Here is a 26,205-nt window from a genome sequence, read left to right on the forward strand (position 1 = left end):
GGTAACTGTACAAAGACCAGTCATCAGATTCAGCTGCAGGAAAATTTCTTCCTGAAATCACTGCATAAATCTAACTTGCTGCAGCTTACCTTGTCTGTATGTGAAGGCTTATAAACATGTTCTTTAATTTAAAATGTGACTTTGGTTTGTAAAATTACACCTACAGAGGCTTTAAGCTGAACAATTCAGATGGTGTTAGCACAATGACATTAGTGTCGATATAAGGAGGTCTTGAAGAAAAACAGTACAGTACTCTGAAGAAGACAATGTTTAGAGATGCAGCAATAAATTTATTGCATTAAGAGAGAACAAAGATTGAGAAGGTAGGCACTTCCTGAAAATATTCTTGCAGCTTGCTTCCTACCAGCTTAGTTATGATAGGCTCACATTTTGTCACTGGCCATTCCTGTATCGTTTAAGCAGTGAAAAAATGAGAAGTTTTACAAGCTGGTACTATCAAGACTGCTACAACAAGCCTTACTGAGATTGGTTTTACTTTTGCATTATCAACTGCCTAGGTTGATAAGAGCATAACAGTAAAATGCAAGCCCATTTTAAAACAAAAGAACTAATGCTCTTTGAAACAAAACAACAAAAGTGAGCAGTTAGGTAATCTTTTATTCTTTAAAAATAGTACACTGAGGTTTCTGAAAATCATCTATAAGTATTTCCTTTTGCCAGTTCAATGCCTCTGGGATAAAGTAAAACAGCTTAAATATTCAGTGGTCATGCAAAATATACCAATAGATTTACACTACTACACAAGTTTCCAGATTGTGTATTTAGCTTTATACCATTACACAACAGTTGGTCTTCAAATGTGGGAGCACTACTGTAATTCAGCTTTCCTTTATTTGCTCTTACATACACTGATTCCTTCTTTGTAGCCTTTAATATTAATTTTTGTATTGAGCAAGGAACCTGGACACTCTCACAACTTGAAGGTTACTCTTGTCTGATGCAGGAATGACAAATCCATGCATATCCTTGCTTGCTTCAGTTGGCCCCATCAGAGAAAGAGATGATGCAGTAAGAAAGTTTTGAGGGGAAGAAAGATTCCAGCGAAAGTAGAGCATTAGTAGTCATCAGCTAGAAAAACAGAAGGGTTAAGAGAAACAGATAATGAGGTTTTCATAATAGGAAAGATGCACGAAGAATATTTGAGAATTAAGCAGATGAAAATGCTAACTCTTACTTTCAATGGTCAGAATACAGGTGCTAGCAGATGTGCCTCTGTTGTTGACTGCTTTACACATATATTCCCCTTCATCTTCTGGGAAGGTTTCTGGCAAGTAAAGGCAATAGGTTTCTCCTCTTTCAATGTACTGATAGTCCTCAGAGTCCTGCAACATTTCCCCCTCAAACCACCATGTAACTTCAGGTTTTGGTTCTCCAGTAATTTTAACTGTAAATCTCACTGGCTCGCCATCAACAACTGATGTGTTTTTCAGTGACTTTTTGAACCAGGGAGCTCCAGATCGAGCTTGATCCTCTTCATCTTCGCAAGCAGAACCATTAATAATACTTCCCTCCTCTTCTTCTTCCTCTTCCCTCTTCTGTTATAAAATAAGTTGATTTAGAACATTAAAGTGTCACTAGCAGTATGGCTGCTAGTGACACTTGATTACAGAAAAGTTTCTATGTTTCTGGGGGAAATGCCACACCTGTCCTCACTGGATAACATAACGCTGTCTGGATATAGAACAGGCAGTAAAATGGCTTTTAATGAGTCTGGGCTCTTGGGCTAAAATATAGGCATAAATGCAGATTCCACTTTCAGACTATTCAGAGGATACAATTAACTTTCTTAGCAGTATCTCTCTCATGCTCTTCAAGAATATGCGAAAACACCAAAAGCAATTTTACATTATTGCAGCAATTCACAGCAGCTGTTGTAAAGCAAGCATAATGCTCCTTTTATACCTCTGACAGAGTCGCCATCAGTGGTAATCAGATGCTAACTTAAATGACACTTAGGACTGAAGAAAAGGTACTTTGTAATTTATACCTTCTGTAATGCCGCATCAATTTCTTTTTGTTCAAACTGCATGCGTAGTAATTTCTGTTCTTCAATTCTCCTCTGCTCCTCTTCTTCCCTGGCTCTTGCCATTTGCTCAAAACGGGCCTTCATGTTCACTTTATGAGTAAATGGAGCCTCAGATTTCTTGGCTGGTCTCACATCTACCTCATCATCCTTGGGAGAGAAAAGGGGACTTTAAGATGTGTACGATAATGAACTAGTTTTGTAGAGCAGTAGCTCTAAACTGAGCGAAGCCACCCAGAGTCCTGTTTTTCTCAGAGGTGTGTGGTTCTTTTTTTAATGTTGGGTTTAAGATCAAGTCTCATAATAGTTTATCCCAGGGATATGGCAAAACACTTTAAAAAGTAATTTCAAAAAAATTAGATAAGAAAACACTCCTAAAGATGTCATATGTAAGTGAAATACTAGCTTGTGGAAATGGTAGATCCTTAGTGACGTGACCTTCGTGCTGTGATTGTTATGGCAGCTTCAACAGCTAACACAGCAACCTTATAGAAACATAATTACAGTGTCAGTCATTAAATAAAAGCTCAAAAATAAAAGGCTTTGAGCTGATACTGAAGTGACTACTATGTAGTAAAGATAATAAAAAGACTTGATCTTCAAATTGTAGTAGTTTTTTATTTGTTTTCTTAATTCATACAGTGGAGAATGAATTAAGAGTTCGGAAGGAGAAGCAATTAATGTGATTAGTAGATTGATTCTCAAATATGGATGTTTCAAACCCTTTGGCTGGCAGGTTTCAGGTTGTTAAGATGCTGAATTGAGGACTTTGAGCAGAAAAACAGATCCCTGCTTGGCCAGGTGACTGATAATGAACTGGTGTTTCCCTTAGGGATGCTGAGGGGAAACTTCCTCATGCACCCAAAGGAGGGAACAGGAAAGAAGGGAGAAAATAATTTTGGAAATATAGCAGCTTTGTCCACTGCAGGATGATTAGTGTGCTAGTTAAGTGCCATCAACACATAAAGAGTGCAACTCACCTCTTGAAATTTTTCAGCTTCCCTTTCTCTTATTTCTTCATCCATTGCTCTTCTCTTAGCTCGCTCTTCTTCAATCTTCTTCTGTATTTCTTCTTGAGACAGTTGTCCTATTTTTTCAAACTTGCTCTTCAAGTTCTTTGCCTGAATGGAACCACTTCTTTTTAGCTTTATTAACTCTTCATATTCTTTGCTTAGCTCAAAAGTTTCACACTCTTCTTCCAACTGTTCAGAAACGACAGAATGTGTAAGATGGATAATGCCCTAGTTGATCTTACTACCTGTTCTCCCAATACATAGGTGTAATTCAGTACATGTGAATAGTTCCCTTAGTTGTTGGAAATCAGCACAGAGACCTTTTCCCTCTCCTTTTTTGTTTTCCTTGCTATTGCCAGGATTGCTCTGTTTGTATCACATCTAAACTACATACAGATTTTAAAATATCTTCCTTGAATGTACCCTTGCTGGTAACAAACCACCCTTCACAGACTGAAAACCAGACACCTAGCAATACGAAACACTCAGTTAGCCCGGATACATAACTTACCTCTCTGACTTAGTTGCAATATGATATGATTTTCTAAAATACAGCTACTTTGTTAAACAGAAAATGATTACATTTTTGAATTCGGTATAAAAAGCAGATGAGATTTCAGGATGTCATGGCTCGAAAAGAAATGGCAGTTCTGGATCCTGTAGTCAAACCACATCTGATGCTGTAACTGTTGATATTTTGCTCCTTTGCTCTGACTGACAGTAAAGATGTATCTGCATTTTAGTTGGATGTCCCTGTCTCTCCCTTTTTTCCCCAGTATGCAATACAAAATTTCCTTGAAAAGTTCACAAACTAGAGCCTTTACTACTCCAGCTTTGCTTAACATAAATAATAAATACATGTACATAAATGACATTCAAAAGGAAGTAATACAGAATTGCCACCCACAACCAAATCAAATTGAAGCGTAAAGTTCATGAACATGGTGTGTTAGACATTTGGTATGCAAAGCAAATTTTGTGTGTGATTTTTAACATGAACTGTGATAGTCTTCAAACCCTTGATACACTGATTAGAAATAAGTAGAGGCCACTAATTCCTAATTAGTTAACACAGCATTCCCTTGAGGAAAAGCAACAATTTTGCTCTTTCCTACTTGGATTTTTGTATATTCATCTGGGAACTAGATGTTTCTGTTCTCCCAATATTGTAAATATTATGTAATCATTTCAGTAATAATGTCAAATTTTCGTAAGTAAAAAAAAAGATGAAAATAAAATGACAATTTTGAAATTGTGGTTTTAAGTGTGGCAAGGGATGAAAGCATTTTCCTGATAGATCAGTGACAAAAATATATATCTTATGCTTAAAAAATAGGTTTTTTCCTATTTTTCATTCTCTTCCCATAATACTGAAAGCATTGATTTAAGAATTCCTTTAAAAAGAATTTTCAGTTACAGTCTTAAACTTTTGAGATTTTTAGGACTTAACTGAAATGATCTGCTGTATTTTTATTCAGTGCATACTTAACCTATTCTCTGATATACACACCTCTCCCATTTCTTGTCTTAACTGTTGGAATTCTTGCTTTTCCATTTCCAACTTTTGTCTACGCTCTTCTTCTGTGCGTCTCTTCTCTTCTTCCATCTTTTGCCTCAGCAACTCCTCAAAATTAATTTCCAGTTTACCAGGGACGAGAGATTCTTGAGAAACTGTTTTAAACATTTCTGGCGATTCATCATCCAGCACCTGCTGGAAATTCAGAGCATTAATTCTACATCCCGAAGGTACCTGTGGTGAAATCACAGTGTTGCTCAGACACTTTAAGCACATAGAGATAACCGAGTACTTTGCCACATCTTCTGCAGTGCAGGAAGGTGCAATAAGACAACGTGGGTATTCCTCTCATGTTGGGGGAGGGAGTGTGTTTCGGAGATTCTCTTATTGGACTTCAGCTCTTTATAATTACAATGCTAAACTTCTATAATGAAAGGTGTTAAAATGTGGTCTCTTTTGCAAGGCGATGGTGAGGATGCAGCTTTGGGACCTGACACAATTCATTCCTGTTTATTTCACAGACTATCATTAGGCAAAGTACTTGTGTTTAAATATCATTGCTCTTAACACTGAAACACAAATATCTGTAATCTTATTCTAAGCAAACTGAATTATGTTCCTGTTCTTAAACAATGTCACTATCCCCAGTACAGCTAGCGGAACAGTTTTCCACAAGAAACTCTAATGCACAAGTTGATAATACCAAGTTACGTTGCCACTTCTTTCCCCCTTCCCCAGGCTTCCGAGTAGTGCTGGGCTTTGATGGCTGTCCATGAGCAGTGTGCTTATTTTGTAGACTAATTCATAAGCAGATGGTAAGGCTTGGGAAAGGCAATTTTCATTATTTGCAAAAGCAGGAAGCGTAAGCACAAATATCAGACTCAATTTGTTGAAGCATTAACAAAATATGAAGCTGTACGCTACAAAAATGGCCAGGTAGCATGGCGTGAGTTATGCAGGCAGGTTTTAAAATAACTGCTTGATAAAACCTATATAAATGTATGTTTGTGCATTTAACTGTAAACTTAGCAACAGAGATTGTCTCAGTGGGAATATTCTGTACCTAAATGAGTGAGATGGGGTCAGATACTGATCCAGAACTGGGTGCAGATGTGGCTTCAGGTGCTATGTAATCAGCATGTTTGAAAAACCTGGTGGCAAACACTGAAGAGCCCAACCTGCCTCAGCCTATAGGCATTCCCAACAGCAGCAATCAACCAAATGCCAGAAAGAATTAAAGGGGCAAAACTTTAAGAAAGTGTTTTTTGCAGGTTTTATAAAGAAACAGAAACGTTTTTTTCAAAGATTCTTTGGCACTCCTTTTTATTACTACTTAGTGCCATTGTAACTTATACCTTTCAGTGCTGTTTGTGCTACTGTGGTTTGTACCACTCTCTTAACCTACTTTGCCCATATCCTTTTTATTTATGACAGCTCTTTCAATGGTTTTTGGGCCAAATCCCACTTAAATACCGCTCCTCAGTATAGCTTTCCTTCAGATTTTCCCTCTGAGTAAGCTTACAGTTGGCCTTCAGCCCCACCATTCCTTCCATTCGTCGTTTGTTTTGCATAATATGAGCAGATTTGTTGGAATTGTGTTATGGAGAAGTGGAGTCAAAAAACAAGGCTGTAAACTATTTCCTTTTAATGTAAACAATGCATAGCCACGGAGTTTCCCGAGGTTAACCACAGCTAAATTAGCAATGCAATGTGAAAGTCCCTTGCTTGTGATTCATTAGTCCATACGCTCATCACCTCAAGAAGAGATAGGACTGGGTGAAAAGGAGCAGCATTAGTTCAAAATTTACCAATGTGTGTATGTCTAGGCTTTAAAAAACCATGTGTATGAGCAAACACTGTTCTTTTTGAATCAGTAAGACATGAAAAGACTGAAAGCCTACTTACTCCTGGTTAAAAACTAGGGGAAAAATAATCAGCTGAATTTTGTCATGCTCAGTTAGTTCAGTAAATATTTTAGCCATATTTTGTGAAGTGAGACCATACATTTTTTCCTGCAAAGTGGGAACAGATGGTAGCGAGGAACAGTCCTGTAATAACCACAGTTTGCAGCACCGTCAACCAGTTTCCAGTGGGCAAACAGGGACTGATACAAACCAGAACGTTTTTCTATTTGTGCTAAGATGGGTTCTTCATGCAATTCTCTGATGGGAAGAGACTGATGGGGATGGAAGGTGAATGTTCCAGTCTGAAAGTGAGCGTGGTGGTGGAAGTGTAAATACAGAACAAATCAATGGGAAACAGGGAGATCCTTCCAAAAGGAGGTGTTGGTTGTGCTTTCAAGCAACAACATTACTGCTTCTGTGTGTGTGTACTTTCAAAACTAAATTAAAATGGATAAACACAAAAAAGGTTCTAAAATATCAATTTAAATGCTTAAATAAAAATGGAATGTGAGGTTGTACTACTTCTGAAAGCCATGACTAATATGCTTAAGAGCATACCTGCATTGCTGCTATGTCACGTAGCTGTGGAAAATACGGAAAGCATGGGCTTATATTTTCTGTTCCAAGTAATAGAAAATGTGCTGTTCATATTCAGGATGGTAATTAACAGAAAATTTTCAGATGCACATGCTGAAAATACGCATTCAGTTAATTCTTTAAATGACTGAATGCGTTTCACTGTTACAGTGCAAGCACAGACTCTGTGCTGCAGCTAATAGATAATGCCCTGTTTAATCGGTGAGACTCTTCTTGCCCGCACACTTGAGGACAGCACATACTTCCCCTGCTTTCCTTCCGTTGTCTGCTGGCTTTGCACTAAAATCCTAATGGCACAAATCCAGCAGCGCTCTTTTTTTATTCTAGTGGCTCTAGCTTCTATTTTCTCTCATCACAGGTATGGACAGACACTATTTTCCACAATTCAAATATCAATTTACACTGTAGTTTCTCTGGGTAGTCTTTCACTGTAGTAGTCTTGTCTTTGGCCCAATTTCCAGGCAGAGGGAGCACCACTAGCAATATTAGCAGCCAAACAAAGCTTTAATTTGCCTCAAAAGCATTGCCTTGAATGATGAAGAAAATTTTATTAAGCATACAGTTGCTCTTTCCCAATGAAACTACAGAGGGGAATGCAGGAAGACACCACCAAGTGGGTGCGTTATCCCATAGTTCGTATGGCACATCTTGCCCTTCCTTTTGAAACAAACAATACTTAGTTTTAGCTGGTAGTTTGTATAATTTAATACTGTATTTCCTAACGTTCACCCATAAGTAACCGGCTTACACCCCAACGTATATATTCCAGAAACTTGGAATAAGCATTGAAAATACAGTGAAAAGCTCCGCGCTAGTTATTTTTTATAAATAATGTTGTTGCCGCCCTCTGAAATCGGGCACCTTTCTCTGCTTTCAGGCAGTGTCAGTATGTCAGTCCTAAGTTCCTGAAAGTTTGTCTACAATATAATCTTGAATTTTAGAGGTCACTGCGTATCACAGAGATCTGCATTTGCCTAAGGCAGTTCCATATTACAAACTGTTCTCATGATAAATGTCCTAAGTTATTTTTTCTGTTTCTCTGAACAAGCAGTGAAATGCAATAAAAACATCAGTAGCAGAATTCAACCTCCTTAGTTTTACCTTCCTAAGGGGCCAAAGATGACCAAACTTTGTACTTGCAGTGCGTGATGTTCTAATACGCCATTAATTATGCTTTACCTGGTAAAAACGGATTGGAGGACACCCTGTAAAGGCAGGGACATAAACTTGGAGAAGGAATTACTCTCCCCCACCAAAAAAAGAGCAAACAACAAACCCTCCTTGTGAAAACATTTTGTTTTCCTAGTTTGTTGCATCTAGCGTGATAACGCCCATTGGACATAACATATGGTTTTGACTAAACTATTTGAGATTCTTTCTAGGCTTGCTCTGAGGAGGGATTGTTCTGTCATGATTTTTGGCAAACAAGCTTGATTAGTTTACCCCCCCCCCACACCTTCTAATGAGTAGTGAGAGGTGAGCTAATGAATGAAGGAGCTGAAGCACGCGTTCCTAACTCTATGTGAAGGTTTTCCCCAGAGCTGCTTCCTAGTTCCTTGGAGACTTAGGTAAAAAGTAAACTAGGTACTAAACAAAAATGCCATACCATGTTCTTCCTTGCCTCAGCAAATGCTCTTTTCTCCTCTTCTATGCGCCGTCTTGCGTCTTCTTCTGCTTTCCTCTTCTCCTCTTCTCTCCTCTGTCTCTCCATCTCCTCAAAACTGAGCCTGAGTTTACCAGGACGGAACTCTTTAACAGAATTTTCAGATTCTTCCTCACCGCCTTCATTTATCTTCAGAGAAGAGAGGAAAAAAGATAAAGCACTTTTATCCAAACACAGAAATATTCTTTGTAGTAAATAAATACTCCATTAATTCCTTTCTGCTCTTTTAGAAATGGTCGGTTGTTTGTGGTGAGGTTTTTGTTGTTGTTTTGGTTTGGTTTTTTCCCTCTCTCTCCTAGGGGAAAAAAAACGTATCAAGTTTGATTGCCATAAGAAACATTTTAGTCTTGGTTTTAGGTCGGGGAGGGGAAAAAGAAACGCATTTCAAGAATCCTGTATGTAGCTTCTATCATTTTTAAAAATCTGTTGAGTGTGTAAGTGAAAGAACAACGTGTTAGCAGGTAAAGGCTGAACAATTAAGTACGTATTTTACAGTTTCAGGGTTGAATACTGAAGATGGCTCCATATTCACTTTCTTTACATCACTTTCATAGACCTTCATGCCATCAAGTCTTTTTTTGTTTGCATATACATTGTTTTCACCAATGCACTTACCAGTTAAAAAAAAGTCATAGAGTTTTATAGCAAAACTAAACCTATCGACATTTTGCTATCACTCTAGACTGAGATTTTTATTTCTTTTCTTTTTAGACATTTAATCATCACTGAAGAAAGGGAATTGATATACTGGGATCTCTTCACTGTTGCTTATCTCCAGTGAACACCTCTCTGCAAAGAGAAGCCCGTGGTTTGCAAACTGCAATCAGGAACAAAAGAACGAACCATCTTCAGAAGATACCTCAGGGAACTTTACTTGTTACTGGAGGAAATTGCCTGGCGACTCTCAGAATACTGATAATCCAGATTTCTGTAACCTGCAAGCAGCCCTGGGACTGGTATGTGGGGTAGCCAGTCACAGGAATTACAGACATCTTTTATTGGGAATTCTTAGGAGGAAAAAAAAAAAAAATAAGGAAATTAACTGTTGAACTCTTCACAGAATCCCAGAATGTCAGGGGTTGGAAGGGACCTGGAAAGCTCATCCAGTGCAATCCCCCCATGGAGCAGGAACACCCAGCTGAGGTTCCACAGGAAGGTGTCCAGGCGGGTTTGAATGTCTGCAGAGAAGGAGACTCCACAACCTCCCTGGGCAGCCTGGGCCAGGCTCTCCCACCCTCACCATGAAGAAGTTTCTTCTCAAATTTAAGTGGAACCTTTTGTGTTCCAGTTTGCACCCATTACCCCTTGTCCTATCGTTGGTTGTCACCGAGAAGAGCCTGGCTCCATCCTCCTGACACTCACCCTTTAGATATCTGTAAACATTAATGAGGTCACCCCTCAGTCTCCTCTTCTCCAGCTCCAGAGCCCCAGCTCCCTCAGCCTTTCCTCACACAGGAGATGCTCCACTCCCTTCAGCATCTTGGTGGCTGCGCTGGACTCTCTCCAGCAGTTCCCTGTCCTCCTGGAACTGAGGGGCCACAACTGGACACAATATTCCAGGTGTGGTCTCCCCAGGGCAGAGCAGAGGGGCAGGAGAACCTCTCTGACCTACTGACCACCCCCTTCTAACCCACCCCAGGTACCATTGGCCTTCCTGGCCACAAGGGCCCAGTGCTGGCTCATGGTCACCCTGCTGCCCCAGGACCCCCAGGTCCCTTTCCCCTACACTGCTCTCTAATAGGTCATTCCCCAACTTATATTGAAACGTGGGGTTGTTCCTACCCAGATACAAGATTCTACACTTGCCCTTGTTATATTGCATTAAATTTTTCCCTGCCCAACTCTTCCTTTTAGAAAACTTCTGAATATTTTGACAAACACGGGTATCAGATAAAACCGTGTATTAGAAAATTTCTTTTGAAATAGAGAATTTGTTAATTACTTTATATTACTTGGCTAATAAATGCATATGCATAAGGGTGGGAGGTGTGAACAAAACTTCAGTTAGAATGACTAGTGACTCCACGAAGTTCCTCTCCTTCATTTTTCTCCCTCTTTTCCTTCACTAGTATCCCTTGCTCACCCCCAAATAAGAAGAAAAAAGCGCATTATTCCCATAATGTCAAGGTTATTGGTGTAGAAAGGTTCAGTGATTTATTGGAGTTGGGGGTGGAGGAGTAAACTACAATCTGAGTATCTGCCTAAACCTTGAGTTTGGACCACTTGGGAATTTCAGTGTTCGGGGTTTCTGGAGGTTCTGTGGCGTTTTCGTCCTTGAGAATATCAATTTCTTTTATGTTTTCAGTCAATATAGTGATCTTGAGCTGTTTGTTAAAGCATGTCCATTCATAATTCTACTCTTTTTAAGTTAGCAAATTCCTAGAAATAACATTTTCGAAGATTTCATGGATTATTAAAATCTCCTTTCTCATTAGTCTTCTTTGTATGTAAATTAACAAAGTCGTAATGATCGTGATTGTACAGGGGATGGCTATTTAAATACAGAACTTAAAAAATGCTTTTGGAAATGGAGTGCGGTAAAGCGAGGAAATACAGACCTAAACGATCTGGTCTATCTAAGTGCTCGATTCCTTTAGTATGATGAAACTGTAGTGAGGTGTCTGTTTATAGATGATCTAAATAAGTTCAGCTTATGATAAAGAATACAGATGGGGGCAGTTTTGCAAGTAATATAAAATAGGAATTGTGAGCTACATTTCTGACAATTTAGGGCTTATTCTAGTAATTTCTAGTTTATTCTTGTTTACATACAAGGGAGCTGACCTTTTTTCCCTTTTCTCCGTAAGAGGAAAGTTGTAATTGAGGTATTTATCATATTTATAAATAAATATGAGAATACAAATAGCATTCTCTTACTACAGAATGTTTTCATCCAAAACTGGCTACTGAAACATCTGAAGCACTATTTAAGAACAAAACGGACAACTTCTTATCTTCTTGAGGTCTTACAGCTTAAGGTGCCGCAAAGTGTAGATCTAAAACCTGCCCAGATTGCTAGCAAATGTAAACCACACATATTTTCTGGTTTTACGAGAGGAATATCTAAAGCATTATGCCAGTGTGGTTACTGAGGTAGAACTAAGGTCAAAAATACATCTTTCAAAAATGAACGGTGATACAGTTTTGAGATTCTCCACAGCTTGAAATAGAGTTAAGGGACGAGACAAAAAGAATTGGACACAGGAAAGAATGTAAAAGCACATCCTACGTGACAATTCTGTAACAACGTGAACAATGCATGGATTTACCATTTGCTGTCTCGCTTCTTCAAAGGCACGTTTTTCCTCTTCTAAACGTTGTCTTGCTTCTTCCTCTGCTTGTCGCCTTTGGTTTTCCTGTCTTTGTCTTTCGAGTTCTTCAAATGTTACCTTCAGCTTACCAGGAGACAGAGGCTCTTGAGTTTCACTGTCTTCATTTTCCCCCTGTGCAAGAAAAATGCAATAGTTATATCTGTAATAATAGATATTTATTTCTCAGGTATTTTTAGGTGAGTGGTTTACCATGACAAATGAATGGCACTTGGTTTCCTTAAGGAATTGGTTTTGTTCCTCATATTTTAGCTTCATTTCTTCATCCTGTCTCGCTCTTTGTTCTGCTCTCTCCTTGCCCGTGTTCCCCAAGTTTATTTTCATCTTCCCAGGGGTTTTGGTGTGTTTTACAGGCACTACTGTAACTAGCAGTGAATCATCCCCTTCCTGTCCAAAAAGATATTTATTATATTTTTATAAAGCTTGACTTCTAGGTAGACTCACTTTCAATAAAACTGGTTTTACCTGTGTGCACAAAAGCTTCCAGAAGAATAACTTGTACTATGAGCAACAAGAATAAACCCATCAGCCCAAAGCAATCACTAGTTTCTTGTAATATCTGAACAGCATCAAGACTGAATTCTGTTTTAAACATAACTGCTGGCAAACTCCTTGGTTTCTTTACAAATTTGCATCAACTGTTAGTTACAAATATTCACGGTTTGCAGAACAACAGGTGAAATGTTGAAAACCTTGGAGTTTTCACTCCACTTCCAGTCTTGTATTTGCTACTGCAGGACTTAAAATCCAAATCCATACAGTAAATTAGTCAATTAAAAAAAATGAAGTTAACTGAGTAAGGTGTTCAAATATCTGTATATTGACAGAATCCCCTTTTAATTTCAAGTGCAAGGCAAAGAGCTTTTAAGATGATACTTTCAAAGCCAGAGGACTTAGAGCACCGTTGCCAGTGTCACTCAAGTTCTTCTGGTGCCTTTGAATACTTGCATTTTAGATGTCTTTAACCAACAAAAAATACTCACAGTGCAGATTTCAAACTTCATTAAACTGACTTAAAGCACAGACATATAGTTCTGCATAAGTTAAAAGTTTGTTAGCTCCTTGGTTGGATTTTAAGTAGGTTTGTGTGCCCTTTTCTAGGTTTTCCCAGCCCAGATTACAATAATAAAACAAAGTGAATAAAAATGTAGGTTAGGTGAACATTTCTTTAAAAAAATCTGATTACCTCTGCTGCTGATTCAGTTCCCGTATTGTTAAAGTCCTCAATCTATTAAATGAGAATTTCATATGATTACGTTATTTTGGCTCTTTGCCTTAGATTTGCAAACACAGAATCGGAAATTCTTTTTGTATCAGTGATACGTATGAAGCACTTAAATTCAGGGAGATGGTAAGGACTGAACCTTGGTTGCCATATTGCACACAGGTGAGCTGGTTGAAGAGGGAACACGACAGAAAACACCCCACAGAAAAGAGGCCAAAGCTTCGTAACACTTCAGAGAACCTGAGATGTCCATTCTCCATTGAAGCGTTCCAGAATTGTGTGAAGAGAGAAAAAGCTAAAGCAAGGTCATTGATTATCTCTGATTCAGGTGATAGTGCCTTCCCTTCAACTCCTGCAAAAAGCCTACTGCTGTATTTGCTTCATATAGTCTCTATACATCACTGTCTAATACACTTTCTAGAATGCTACACAGTACGTAGGGTTCTAGTCTATAGTTTAGATGTTCACTCTCAATGCGCTATTTGCAGCACTGAAGAAAACTTACGAAAGGAATTAAATTGACACCCCAATGCAAAATTCTACAAAGGACAAAATTTGCAACAGAATTAAATATTATCTGAATCTTCACGATTTGTGATTTTTTACAGCATTAGTATCGTCTCATTTTTGCCTGCCAATTGCATTTTCCTATTCTTGCTGGCCTTGGTTCATCTATCACTGAACCGTATCACTAATGTATAAGCAAAAATTGTCTAAAGTAAGGGTTGGTAAAAGAAAAGAAACATTTTTCGAATTAGTTTAGTAAATTCTGCAAACTCTTGCATGCGTACAACACCAAAGTTTGTGGCTGATTCACATTCCCACCAGGTTTATGCCTGCACGGCTTCATCTGTAACTCGAGTTTAGTGCTTAAACAAATTGTTACCGTAAAGAAGTGAAGATTCTCTGTACATTACTCCCCACGTCCATCCCATTGAGCATCTCCCATGTAAATCACTACTATCATAAACCTTAAGATCAAATCTTTCTGTTCAACTCAAAACTTTTTCTTCTTGTGTTGGCGGTTTGCAATTACATCCCGATTATTGTGATCAGACGAACATACCTCCTGTGCTTTCTTTGCTAATTCTCGCTGAATTTTTCTTTTCTCAATCATATCTTGCTCAATTCGGCGCTTTCTTTCTTCTTCCATTCTTTTCCTCTCTTCTTCTTGCCTTTGCTTCTCCATTTCTGCAAACTTGCCTTTAACGGTTCCTGTGGACGTGAAATACACATTTCAGCGGTCAGATCTAATACTTATCTACTGAATTTTGTGGCCTTTCACATGAGACCTCTCTTACCTATTAGCTTTGGAACATAGCCCTTTTCTATTTTAGATGATTTTGTGTCATCGTCTTCATCAGATCCAAGCAGCTCTTTCATCTGGTTGATAAAACACAGAAAGTAAACGGTCTTTAGAAATGAAATAAAATTCCCAAATGGTCTTAAAATAATGTGAAAATAGTTTCACATGAGATATTCAATATTCAAATAGCACAAAATAGTTGCAAAGAAAATAACCTCCTGCTTTCTCCTGTTCCATTCTCTCTCTCTAACATATTGTTCTTTTCTTCTTTGCTTTTCGTCTCTAGATCTCCTTTGATTTCTTTCTTCCCTTGCTTTCTGCATAGCTTCAAATTTATCCTTTACATCCCCCTTGTGAAGCTTGGGCACATAGGATTTTTGGACGGGTTTAGATGAAGAAAGCAGAATCTTGGTGAAGATAAAGGAGAAATGAAGATAAGAAAAAGAAAGGTGAAACAGATGGACAGGAATATTCTGAGAGATTGGGTTAGAAAGAATGTATGAACATAAAACAGAAGTGCATTTGGGATTAGGAACTTTCTGCCGCTACCCACCATCTATTAAGCATCATTGTATTTGTTCAGAAATAGCAATAAATACTAAAATACACAAAACATCATTTAGCATTGTATTGAGCTATAAGTAATTGTAATTAATAGCTACGTAACTAAACGAAGGAACTATGTGAATGTGCATTTTCAATTACTACAGCTTTAAAAATTAGATACAGATTTATATTGTTGCTTTGAATCATAAGCAATCACCAAAGAGCCTTTCTGCCCCCCAGCACTTAAAACCCATACAAAGACACGTATAAAATACAATATGTATGTTTTCATCTGCAACACTTCAACAGCCATGTATGTTTTTAAAATAAAGAGTATTATTTGTTTATTTAAAACTTCCGATGCATTATGTATGTTCTTTTTTTAATATTTAGAGAACTCAAAATTCCAGTGGTTTTATGTTAAGAAGCGTCAGGATCACTGGGCTTGCAGGACGCTGATGCAGCCGATGGACGCTTCTCGGCAATCCCAAACAGCAAGAGAAATCCCCACTTTTCAGAACTACTGTGAAGTTTTCTCTCTTGTTACTGTAATGACTACAGAAATGCTGAGGAAGCTGGCTCAAAATATGCAGGGCTTTACGTTTTCCACCTAAACCAGTAGGTTTTGTTCCTGTTGCTCAGTGCGTCTATGTTGGAAGAATAAATATTTTAAGTAGCCTAATATTTACATTTTAGAATTAAATGTGAATGTAGCCCTTCATTTCCCCCCGATATTTAAAATTTCTTCCGATTTTGTTACTTTTATGTTGCCTTCCTCCATCATTTTTTTGATAACAGTAACAACATATTTCACAGATTCCATCAAATCAGAGTTCCTTTCTTTAAGCTGCTTCCAAATGCCCTTCCACTGTCGTAGAAGAGCAGCAATGCCAGCGGATTTACAGTATAATTGTCTGTAATTACTCTTTTTTGCAAACATCAGTTGTAAATTACTACATTATTTCGATTGCTTTAAAATCGGTACATACCTCCGTTTTCTGTGCAATGTCATTCATGGCTACTGTACTGTGCTCTGCACCTGACGCGTTTAAGATTGCTTTCAGTTTCTACCTGAAAGAAACAGTTGTAGTTATATTCCTTTCTTTTCCTTTTAAACGATGCTTTAACCATCATCCTGTATAAGTTTGCATAGGCTGAAATCAATGTATCACTATTTCATTTGGTCCTTTGAGGCTTTCTAAGTATGCAGCAGTAATTACAAGAACAAGCTTATGATTCACTATTCATGCTCATAACCCCTCTATATAGTCCTAGCTATTGGGTTTAAATTTCCATTTATAAAAACAGATAATAACTCGGAGCCAGCTCCCTGGCTGGTGTGTTGCGAAACTGTTGTTCTGGATGGCGGTGCCAGCAGAAAGGAATGTTGCTCTGTGCCACCGCCACCGCCGCTCCGCTCGGGCACAGGGGCCAGGGAGCTGCGGCTGCGGGAGGTTTGCAGAGGGCTCGGGCCAAAGCCCCGCAACCTCTCGTAGCCCCGAGAGGAGGAGAAACGGCCCTGGATGGGAACACACCTGCGTGTCAGAGGAGGATGCTCTTGCTGGAGGCTCAGCCAGGCTGGTGACTCCACAGAACCACAGAATCCCAGAATGTCAGGGGTTGGAAAGGACCTGGAAAGCTCATCCAGGTCAATCCCCCCATGGAGAAGGAACACCCAGCTGAGGTTCCACAGGAAGGTGTCCAGGCGGGTTTGAATGTCTGCAGAGAAGGAGACTCCACAGCCTCCCTGGGCAGCCTGGGCCAGGCTCTGGCACTCTCACCATGAAGAAGTTTCTTCTCAAGTTTAAGTGGAACCTTCTGCATTCCAGTCTGAACCCACTACCCCTTGTCCTGTCACTGGTTGTCACTGAGAAGAGCCTGGCTCCATCTTCCTGACATTCCCCCTTTCCATATTGATCCCCATGAATGAGTCCCCCCTCAGTCTCCTCTTCTCCAGCTCCAGAGCCCCAGCTCCCTCAGCCTTTCCTCACACGGGAGATGCTCCACTCCCTTCAGCATCTTGGTGGCTGCGCTGGACTCTCTCCAGCAGTTCCCTGTCCTTCTGGAACTGAGGGGCCACAACTGGACACAATATTCCAGGTGTGGTCTCCCCAGGGCAGAGTAGTGGGGCAGGAGAACCTCTCTGACCTACTGACCACCCCCCTTCTCTCCCTCAGCTCTTGCCCCCATCCAGGAACATAAAACAAAGGTTTCCCTTCTCCTAGGGCTATTCTAGGGAAAACTAGCACTAAAAACTATGAAACAAGTTAGGTAAGACACATACATACCTTAGAGAAAGTACATCATTTAACTGTGGGATGGAAATTGCACTGCATTTTTTAAGAGAAAAGCATTACAAATTTTAAATTACATGGTATTTATTAGGAACCCAACAGAAAGGCATTTCAAGCTCTTTCCTTTTTTCTTCCCTCTCCCTTTTCTTTAAATCATGAGGTGTCTATCAGAGCTTGTGGGAGGAAGGAAATCGTGACATGACCCCAGTGCCACTGCTGTCTGTGCTGTGCCCATACCCTGAGTCCCAGGCAAGCCTAAAAACTCAGTGTGCCAGACATGGTGCAAACCAATGGACACAAAGGTTCGAAGTAGCTTACTACTGAAAGGGCTTTGTCCCTCGTGGTTTAGAGGAACTGATGTCAGGACATAGATGGAAAGTTAAGTTCTTAGTAGTTCTTAGCCTTTAAGTTCTCTAATTCTTAATTACAAACACATTATAAGCATAAAAATGTAAATCTTATCATTCTGGAGTGTAAACACGTTATAAGCATGAGACTTCTTATGTGGTGTTAAAAATAATGAATGTTCAGAGTTGTTTTCATACAAGCTCTTCAAAAATACACTGTCAGTGCTCACTGGTGATGCTGCAGCTATACAGATCAAATGAGATTCTTCAATATCCTGGGATGTTTTTCCAAACGAAAGCAATCACAACATCTGAAACGAGCATTTAGCTGCCAATCTCTGCCCTGGTTTGCAAGTTCCAAAGTCTTCAAATCCAGCCTCTGCAGAGATGTTCTGGAGAACACCGGGGTGCTCCTTTTCAACAAATGAGTATGGAAAGTCATTGCCCCACAAATTGGAGGTGGCAAATACCTTATTTGTAGGCTGATAGGAACCCAAGGCATTCCGGTTTGTCACTTGTCAACACACGAACATAAAATTACAAAGTGTTATGATAGTTCCTATTTAGACTGTTTCAGATTAGCAGTAGCATGTTAAAATTCTGTTGTGTCTAGGAAGTCAGATAACTTCACTAACACTCTTGTGCCTTCGAGGCCTCTATACACTTTCATATACATTTGTATATTGTGCTGTTCAGTTTGCACGTCTTCATAAGCTTTAGCTTACTTCACGCGTGTAAGTAAAATCCCCATTGTGATCAAGATAATCTTAAGACTTAATGCTTTGATCTCCCCATTTTTCTAAGCAGGTCCTGGAGAAGTCCTTATCAGTTCTCTTCTTTTACATCCTCTACTTTTTAGATTTCTTCTTCCTACCTGTGACTGACAGCCTTCAGCCTTGTACTTAAAATACAGAAGCTGAATAACAGATTTACTGCATGAAACTGTCAGAAAACAAAGGAATGTCACGCACTCAAGTGGCCTGGGACACAGGGACCTTCCAGCCTTCACATGGGGCTGAAGCACAGAAGTAAGGCCCACGGAGAATCTTTCACAAGGAATCCCACCCAAACACCTCCAGCGACGATGACCACCAACCTTCACTGCAGCAACAGGCCCCACCTGTGCAGCTTCATCCTAAAGCTGTTTGAAAACTGACTATTCTGAAGTCTGATTTGCTCATTGTGTAAAATGAATTGTAGGAAGAAGATATGTTTACAAGAGAATGCCATTTAGTCTTTGAGCTTTTGGGTCAACTGTGGCTTGAACCTTTCCGATAGCTTTACCTACCTGACCCCCTTGACAGTGTCACTGAGATTGCTGGCAGCAATGAGATCTACCCTCAAATAACCAATCTGAAATTTTATCTAGAAGTGCAAATATTGGAAGATATTTCTTTTTGCAAATTCCTGCTGTCTGAACTTCCAAAAATGTACCAGACCCACAGGCAGTGGGCCTTCACGACGGCAGATATGTTTCTGCCATTTGGATTATTGCCATATCTGCTATTACTTTAGGCTACTTTCCAGTTCTTTGGCATCGCTAACTCTGAATGTGCTTGAAGGTTAGCCAGCTGGCTGCAAGGCATTTTGCATCTGCAAGTCATCCTACCTCCACCTTTGATGCTAAAAGATATGGATATAAAGCAGTGAGGCGTTGCTGAACATGATACCGCCCATGTTTGCACTCTCCCGGCTCTCCACGGCAGGCAAACCTTGGGCAAGACCCTGCCCCCGGCAGCCCACAAGGCAGATAAGTCATTTCCAATAAAGACAAACCAGAATGTTTAAGAAAAAAAGCAGCGTTCCCTGAGTGTTGGCTTAGGTCTGTGAGGCAGTGACCACTGCTGCAGGAACAACAGCGACTGAAGCTCCTTGTATCTGCCTTATCACTAGAGAGGATCCATACAGTCAATGTGTTGTTGCTGAGGATCCATATAGTCAATGTGTTGTTGCTGAGGATCCATATAGTCAATGTGTTGTTGCTGAGGATCCATATAGTCAGTGTGTTGTTGCTGAGGATCCATATAGTCAGTGTGTTGTTGCTGAGGATCCATATAGTCAGTGTGTTGTTGCTGAGGATCCATACAGTCAATGTGTTGTTGCTGAGGATCCATATAGTCAGTGTGTTGTTGCTGAGGATCCATACAGTCAATGTGTTGTTGCTGAGAAAACCAAAGCGGCCAAGTCAAGAAGTCTTGACACCTGCAAATCGTGGAAGAGCGGCACCTTCAGCCCATTTCTTCGCATGAAGTATGTGGTAATAAATTTTCCAACTCAAGAAACCTTGACCTACTAATTCCCTTTTGAGATGAACTAGTTATATTTTTAAGTCATATATATATATATATTCTCCTCTTGTAGTAAGAATACTCCCATGGAGTACTTCTAATACAAGTAATGCTTATTCCTTCAGGTGAAAGGGTCTACTTGCATATGTACTTACTTCAGAAGAGATCTGTTCTCCAATCATGAAGCTGTCCAATCTTAACATTCAGACTCATCTTTTATTTCCTGAGATAAACATGTCTCAGGAAAACCTGTAAGAGCTCCTCATTTAAGCTTCCCACTCACAAAAGTCCCAGATTATAACGCTGAACATAACATGATGAAAAAATGAATGGAGCTTGCTACTAGGCTTCTCTTGGCCTGTCCAGTCTCATCACTCCAGCATTCACCTGACACTAGTCTCATAGTGTTATAGTGTTATAATGTTTATAATGGAAGTACTAGACTGCAGTTCCACTTTCAAAGCACAACGTGGAAGTTTTTCCTAGAAAAGAAATTTAACTTCTATCCTGTGATCAATGGTCCCACCTCTGGAACCGAATGGAAGAGAAAACGCCATTACTGGACTGGCTGTAATGAAGAGAGGGATCCCTAGGAAGGTTCAAGTGAAAATTTAATACAAAGCAAATAAATACTCTGAAATTAAAAAAAATCAACCGTTTTAAAGCATCTGATTGGTTTGCTGTAAATGGGTAAGCTACCATGGTTAAGCTGCCACCTCTGATATGCCTCAATTTGTTATGGTCATAGCACTTCCTTGACTTTTCATGCAGACTCCCTAAAACTTTCCTTTAGAAAAAACAATCAAAGTGAAGAAAGAAAACCATTAAGGGGACACACTCCTGTGTTCACAAGTCCCAAAATCCACCTCCTTAAATTAAATTCATTTCCATTTCCTAAAGATGCTCGGAGTCCTCAAAGTGATCAAAAAAACTGTTGTGCAGCTTTAACCAGAGAAAAACCTCCCACATAAACATAAAAGTTCTTGATTTTCAGCGCAGTGATTAACATCCTCACATGAGCCACAGGAAAACACCAGCGTTTTCCTGAACCGAACACTGCTCTGTATAACAGGAGTACGAAGCCAGGACTTCATAAAAGCCCATTTGCTCTGTGATTCCTCCTTTCAGGAGGCCCCCCTGCTGTCCTGCGGCTACTGTGAGTTATAAATAAGCCCTTCCCGGCACAGTCTAAGTTACGTTTACCATCTGTCTCGTCTTTGTGATCTACTCTGGAAGACGCCATTATATAAGAAAACCATATTGTGAGAGTTGGAAATTCACCACTTGCAGCCAAAGCGCTTCGGAGAGGGAAACGCAGCCCACGATGTTAAAACATTTAACAAAATATGAAACGGGACTGGCAAGAGGAGGGGAAAGAGAGCGATGCGCAGCATTTATGTCCTCGCTGTAACTCGTCTGGAATGACACTACCAGTTGTTGCACTAAATTACAGATACTAAAATTATCGTGCACAGGGGAAGATCCTGAACTGGCACAAAGCGTCAGCCCCACTGCAGCCAAGGAGTTATGACAACCAACACCAGCTGCCTAAACATCGCACTTTATAAAACACAAAATGCAAAACTATTATTTCCATTCGCTTGTATTTCCTTCATGAAATCCTTATAATTAAAGATGCTTAGCGACAACTGACCCAGAGAATTCAATTTCATACACAATCATTTGAATTTATTTCACGTCAACATTTACTGAGAATCTCACATAAGAGCAGAACAGTCCTTGCAGATATGATGTTATGTATAAAAACATGTTTATTATAAAGGATTTTGTCTATGTCTCTTTATACAATTATAAATAATGTGACAGTGCCATGCAGTCCAACTCCTGTGTTAAAAAAATAAATCACCCTTCTCTGTAGAAAAGGTCTCTCTGTTAATTCCTTATTCTCTTCAGGTACTATTATGGGGTACATAAGCTCCAGAGCAAATGTAACAGGGGCTGAGAGCCTGCTCTGTTACAGGGGGAAGCCCCACTGAGATCCTCTGGCTGTGGTTTCATGTTCCAAGATATCTGCTGATCCTAATCATGAATGGCATGAACTGAGATCCTTGAGACAAAAATCAGGATATTCTGCCCCATGCCATAGTTCCTCAATCCCTCACTGTGTCACAGCAGCCAAAGAGAAACAGTATGATCTGAGCACAGCTCTTGTTGACTTCACTGACAGGACTTCAGAGATCAGGGTACTGAAACATGGGGTAGAATAATGGCCACAAAGCTCTACGCCAACTTGCTTCTGCCCTTCTCCCATGCCACACCACGGCCTCTCTGCCACTTCTCTGAAATCCTCATGGTCAACTCAGCCCGAACATGGTGCTCGTGCCCCCGCTGCAGAGACCAGCGCTGCTTCCACTTCGCCAACCCCACCATCAGTACTGGTAGCGCTGATGCCCATGACAACCATCACCTTCATCCAAGGGGACACGGCTGCCCCCAGCGCACAGCAAAGTGTCCCTCACTCCTACCGCTCCCTGAACTGCCCTTCCTCCATCACCAGCCCTCAGCTCCCTTACTGCACACTTGCTTCCAGAGGGCTTGGCCACCGCATCATTCCTTGATAAAGAAGCATCAAAGCTGAATATCTGAGTATGGTAAATGAGAGCTTGTCTTCTTCCACTGATGAAAAGACTCATTTAAAATACTCCAAATGCAGTTAGAGAAAGTATTTGTTAGGCATGTCTTAAACCATCTACCCAGTTCTTCTATGGCACCGGACTCTCTCCTTTCTGGCTTTCGACAAATACTACACATATCCCCATACTTCTGTATGTTCCTTGATACACTTGGCCCTCTTATAAGACTAATTATTATTTCACAATTTCATCGGATATTCTTCTAAGAGATCTAAGGTCTCAGGTTAAGATGCTAAGTTTACTAGCATGCGGCTACTCGCTGACTGATTTCCAAAACACTGATACGTTCCATTGAACATGCCTTTTTTGAAGATGTTTATTATGTTTAGCAGAAGCTCTTATTTAAAACAAACTTGATAAGAAATCGTTTGCAAGTTATCACAGAAAACCAATATTTTCTTCCAAGCCACGGTGTCTTGGATTTCAGGATGTAGTAAAACCTATGAATGCACTCCGTGTGCCACTCAAGCTGAACTCCTCTTTATGTAGAGACGTGCGGTTTATCAACACTGAGATTTTTAACTAACTTTTACTAAACGCACAGCGACAAGGGAGAGCGGCCCGCACCGCCCGGCTCGGCGCGTTCGGCGGGCAGGACGCGCCCCCGCTGCCGCTGCGGCTCCAGCGCCCGGGGCTGCGCCAGCTCCGGCGGGGCTGCCCAGCGGCACAGCCACTACCTGCAGTGATTTCATCCCAAATCAGCTACGAGCCGCAGCCGCGGCGGGCGCAGCGCTCGGCCCCCCGCCGAGGACCGGCCCCCGCCCGGGCCGGGAGGGCTCCCCCGCCCCCGGGAGCCCCTCGCTAAGCGCGCCCAGACGCTGCTCCCCAGCTGCCGCCACAACCGGGGCCGCGGTGCGAAGCGGGCTGCTTCTCCACACAGACCTCCGGGCTGCCGCTCGGCCCGGCCGCCGAGGCTGTGAGGGGGCGGCCGGCGGAGCGGGCTCCCCGGCGGCGGAAGGAGACGGTGGTGGCCGAGGGGCGCCGGGGGGCAGCGGCCCAGACACCCCGCCCGGGTCCCGCCGCAGGACGGGGGAGCGGGACAGAGAAGGGGACGAGCGCGGGGCGGACCGGGCTGTGCGCGGCAGGAGCGGCGCGGGAGCCCGGCCGAGCGCTGCCTCCCACCCGCTGCCTCCCACCCGCCGGCGGCGGAGCCGCTCTTACCTGTGAGCGCTGCCCCGCCGCTGCAGCTCGGCGCGGTCCCGGCGGGCGGGCTGCCGACAGCGGAGCGCCCCTTGGCTGCGGAGCGCCCCTTGGCTGCGGCCGCCGCTCCGCCGCTGCAAGTTTCCATAAAAGTCGCGACGCGCGGCCGGCGCCCGCATTCCAGGCGAGCCCCGCGCCGCGGCAGCTGTCCCGGCCCGGCCCTGCGGCGCGGCCCCGCACGCCATGCCCGGCCCCTCGCCGGGGCGGGGGGCGCAGCCCGGCCTCGCCGCCAGAGCCCCCCCGCCGCGGACAGCCGCCCTGGCCGACAGGATTATTTTAGGCTGGAAGCACCGCGGAGCTATAAATAACCGGGGCAGGGAGGCCGCCGCTCGGCTGGCGCGTTCCTGGCCGCGCAGTCCCTGCCGCAGGGCAGCGGCCGAAGGCCCCGCGGGCGATGCCGGGGCAGGGAACTGGGGCACAAGGACCCGCCGCCCCGCAGCCCGCCCGCTGCTGACCGGCCGGCGGCGGCACCCCGGCTGTTCCACGGCCACGTCCCCCGAGATCCCCGCCCGGGGCCGTGGCAGGTTCCGGCACCTCGTACCGCCGCGTACTTACGAGTATCGCAGGCTCGGCAACCGCCGCTCTCCCGTCCCGGCCCCAGGCAGCGCGGGCAGCAGCGGGACACGCAGGGAGCGCTCCGGACCGCGGGCTCCTGCCCTGCCCTGCCCTGCCCGCGGGAGCCTTTATACGGAGGGGGGTCAGGTCCTGGGTCGTTTTAAGGCACATGGAGAGCAATCGACTAATAATAGTAATGTGACGGTTACTGATGGAGCGGAGAGGAATCCAGCTAGTGCCAGCCCTGTGAGACACAGCACGTTCGGGTTAAAGCAGCACTCCTCTGGAAACTTTACAGAGGCAGAAACATGATGTTATAACATCTGAATACATTCCTTTTCCTGCTTAAAGATGACTTCTTTCCTACATGTTCAATTGCAAGGTCTCCAGCGCAAAACTTTAATCTTGCTATGCTGCTTGTATTGTGGCTGTCACACTGGAGCCCAGCTCCCAGCTGGATCTAAAAATATTAGGATGATAACCACGCGACCTTAGGCTTTGCGAATCTGAACAAGACCTACGTTAAAACACAAAATGTGTTTATCTTTTGAAGGACAGCACAGGAACTTTCTCCAGCGCCATCAAAATAGCTGTGCTCTGATTTCTGGAGCAAAGGCAGAAGATTTCAGTTCAGGCAGAGCCTCAGGAAAATCGATTTTCAGCAGATTAACACATAACTAATTTGGCAGATCAAAACATACATACATCGCCCTTCTACAGCAGTAACGATTAGCCACTTTATGTTCTCTATTTCATTATTTATGTTACCCCACCAAGGAAGCCTTATTCCGTGACTGGAGCTCACCATAGCAGTCTGGTTTAGAAATAATCCTGAAAACAACTTGTCTCCTAAAGGCAAGAAAAGAGACAAGAGCATGGCACAGGAGATGGATGTGCTGAAACCACGGTGATGGGCAGGATCTCACCAGCTGCCACCCCACTTACCTTGGCTGCACCCACAAGCCAGTGCAGCCAGCCCTAGGCTGGGCTTTCCTCATCTATTTAGGTACCTGGCTGAATCACTTCATAACTTCCAAGACTAGAAAACCCCAATATTTGGCTTTTTGGTGGATCACTAGCCTATGTGTTGAAAATCTATCAATGCTGTGGACCCTTTAATAGAAGCAAAATTAAACAGGTCAACAAAATAAACTGGGCAGCTCAAAAGCTGCTCCCATTCCATTTCTTTTTAATGTATGTAATAACTTTCATTATAGTTGTTTTTTTTGTTGGACTTCAGGGAGCAAATTCAAGCTTTAGATACAGTTAAATAAGCAACAGTTGTTTCCCTGTATTATTTTATTTAATATACACAACTGCAGTTCATTTAGGCAACAGAAAGTTCACAAATACACTTACTCTGACACTTGATTTGACACTTTTAGTTTGATAGAAACCAAAAACTACAAAAGTGAAGTATAATAATCATTAACAACATATTAAAAGTGAGATTATGATTACAACTAAATTACAAATGATATAAATATTTGATTCTTGTATAATCCCTACACATTCAACATTAATGATTTTAGGAGTACAGTTATGGCAGGAGAGGATTGCTTTTAAATTTAGCTCGTTCTTATTAGCATGGAAAGGGGCGTTCAAAACTATTTAAAAATTTACACGTTATAAACCAAATTCTGATTTTGATTATGAATTCACTACGGTAGAACTGCATTATATTATCATTGCACTTAGGTATTCAAAAAAAGATCACGGACTTT

General features: G+C 41.8%; 2 protein-coding genes across 18 annotated transcripts in view; one reads left to right on the forward strand and one right to left on the reverse strand.

Moving 5' to 3' along the window:
* FUBP1 (far upstream element binding protein 1) overlaps positions 1-15,497 on the forward strand; it is a 40,743-nt gene extending 25,246 nt beyond the window's left edge. For both annotated transcript variants that reach the window (XR_011739810.1, XM_071810545.1), the window contains one exon: positions 9,449-15,497. Coding sequence is in view for 1 of the 2 variants with exons in the window: in XM_071810545.1 (XP_071666646.1) it covers positions 9,449-9,466 (18 nt within the window). In the remaining variant the exon portion in view is untranslated. The remainder of the gene's footprint in view (positions 1-9,448) is intronic.
* NEXN (nexilin F-actin binding protein) lies at positions 599-24,614 on the reverse strand. 16 transcript variants are annotated; one of them, XM_071810526.1, is made up of 14 exons: positions 24,482-24,614; positions 16,133-16,210; positions 14,813-15,004; positions 14,593-14,674; positions 14,358-14,506; positions 13,253-13,294; positions 12,259-12,453; positions 12,007-12,180; positions 8,681-8,866; positions 4,568-4,807; positions 3,025-3,246; positions 2,009-2,194; positions 1,196-1,556; positions 599-1,089 (listed from the first exon to the last, which is right to left on the reverse strand). In XM_071810526.1, the coding sequence occupies exons 2-14, from the start codon at positions 16,157-16,159 to the stop codon at positions 1,076-1,078; spliced, it is 2,070 nt and encodes a 689-aa protein (XP_071666627.1). In that variant the 5' UTR covers positions 16,160-16,210; positions 24,482-24,614; the 3' UTR covers positions 599-1,075. The 16 variants fall into 16 exon arrangements, with proteins under 16 accessions (XP_071666627.1, XP_065697948.1, XP_071666628.1 ...); XM_065841876.2 differs by having other exon boundaries at positions 4,568-4,768; positions 24,482-24,613; XM_071810527.1 differs by having other exon boundaries at positions 4,568-4,765; positions 24,482-24,612.
* Positions 24,615-26,205: the final 1,591 nt, after the last annotated feature.

The sequence above is a fragment of the Patagioenas fasciata genome, chromosome 6 (assembly GCF_037038585.1).
Source record: "Patagioenas fasciata isolate bPatFas1 chromosome 6, bPatFas1.hap1, whole genome shotgun sequence".
NCBI lineage: Eukaryota > Metazoa > Chordata > Aves > Columbiformes > Columbidae > Patagioenas > Patagioenas fasciata.

Coding starts and splice junctions, on each gene's coding strand:
- NEXN (XM_071810526.1), bottom strand. CDS start 16,159: ATGAATGACATTGCACAGAAAACGGAG. Junction 14,507..14,592: donor CTATGTTCCAAAGCTAATAG/GTAAGAGAGGTC, acceptor TCACGTCCACAG/GAACCGTTAAAGGCAAGTTT. Junction 12,454..13,252: donor GAACTGAATCAGCAGCAGAG/GTAATCAGATTT, acceptor CTTTTTGGACAG/GAAGGGGATGATTCACTGCT.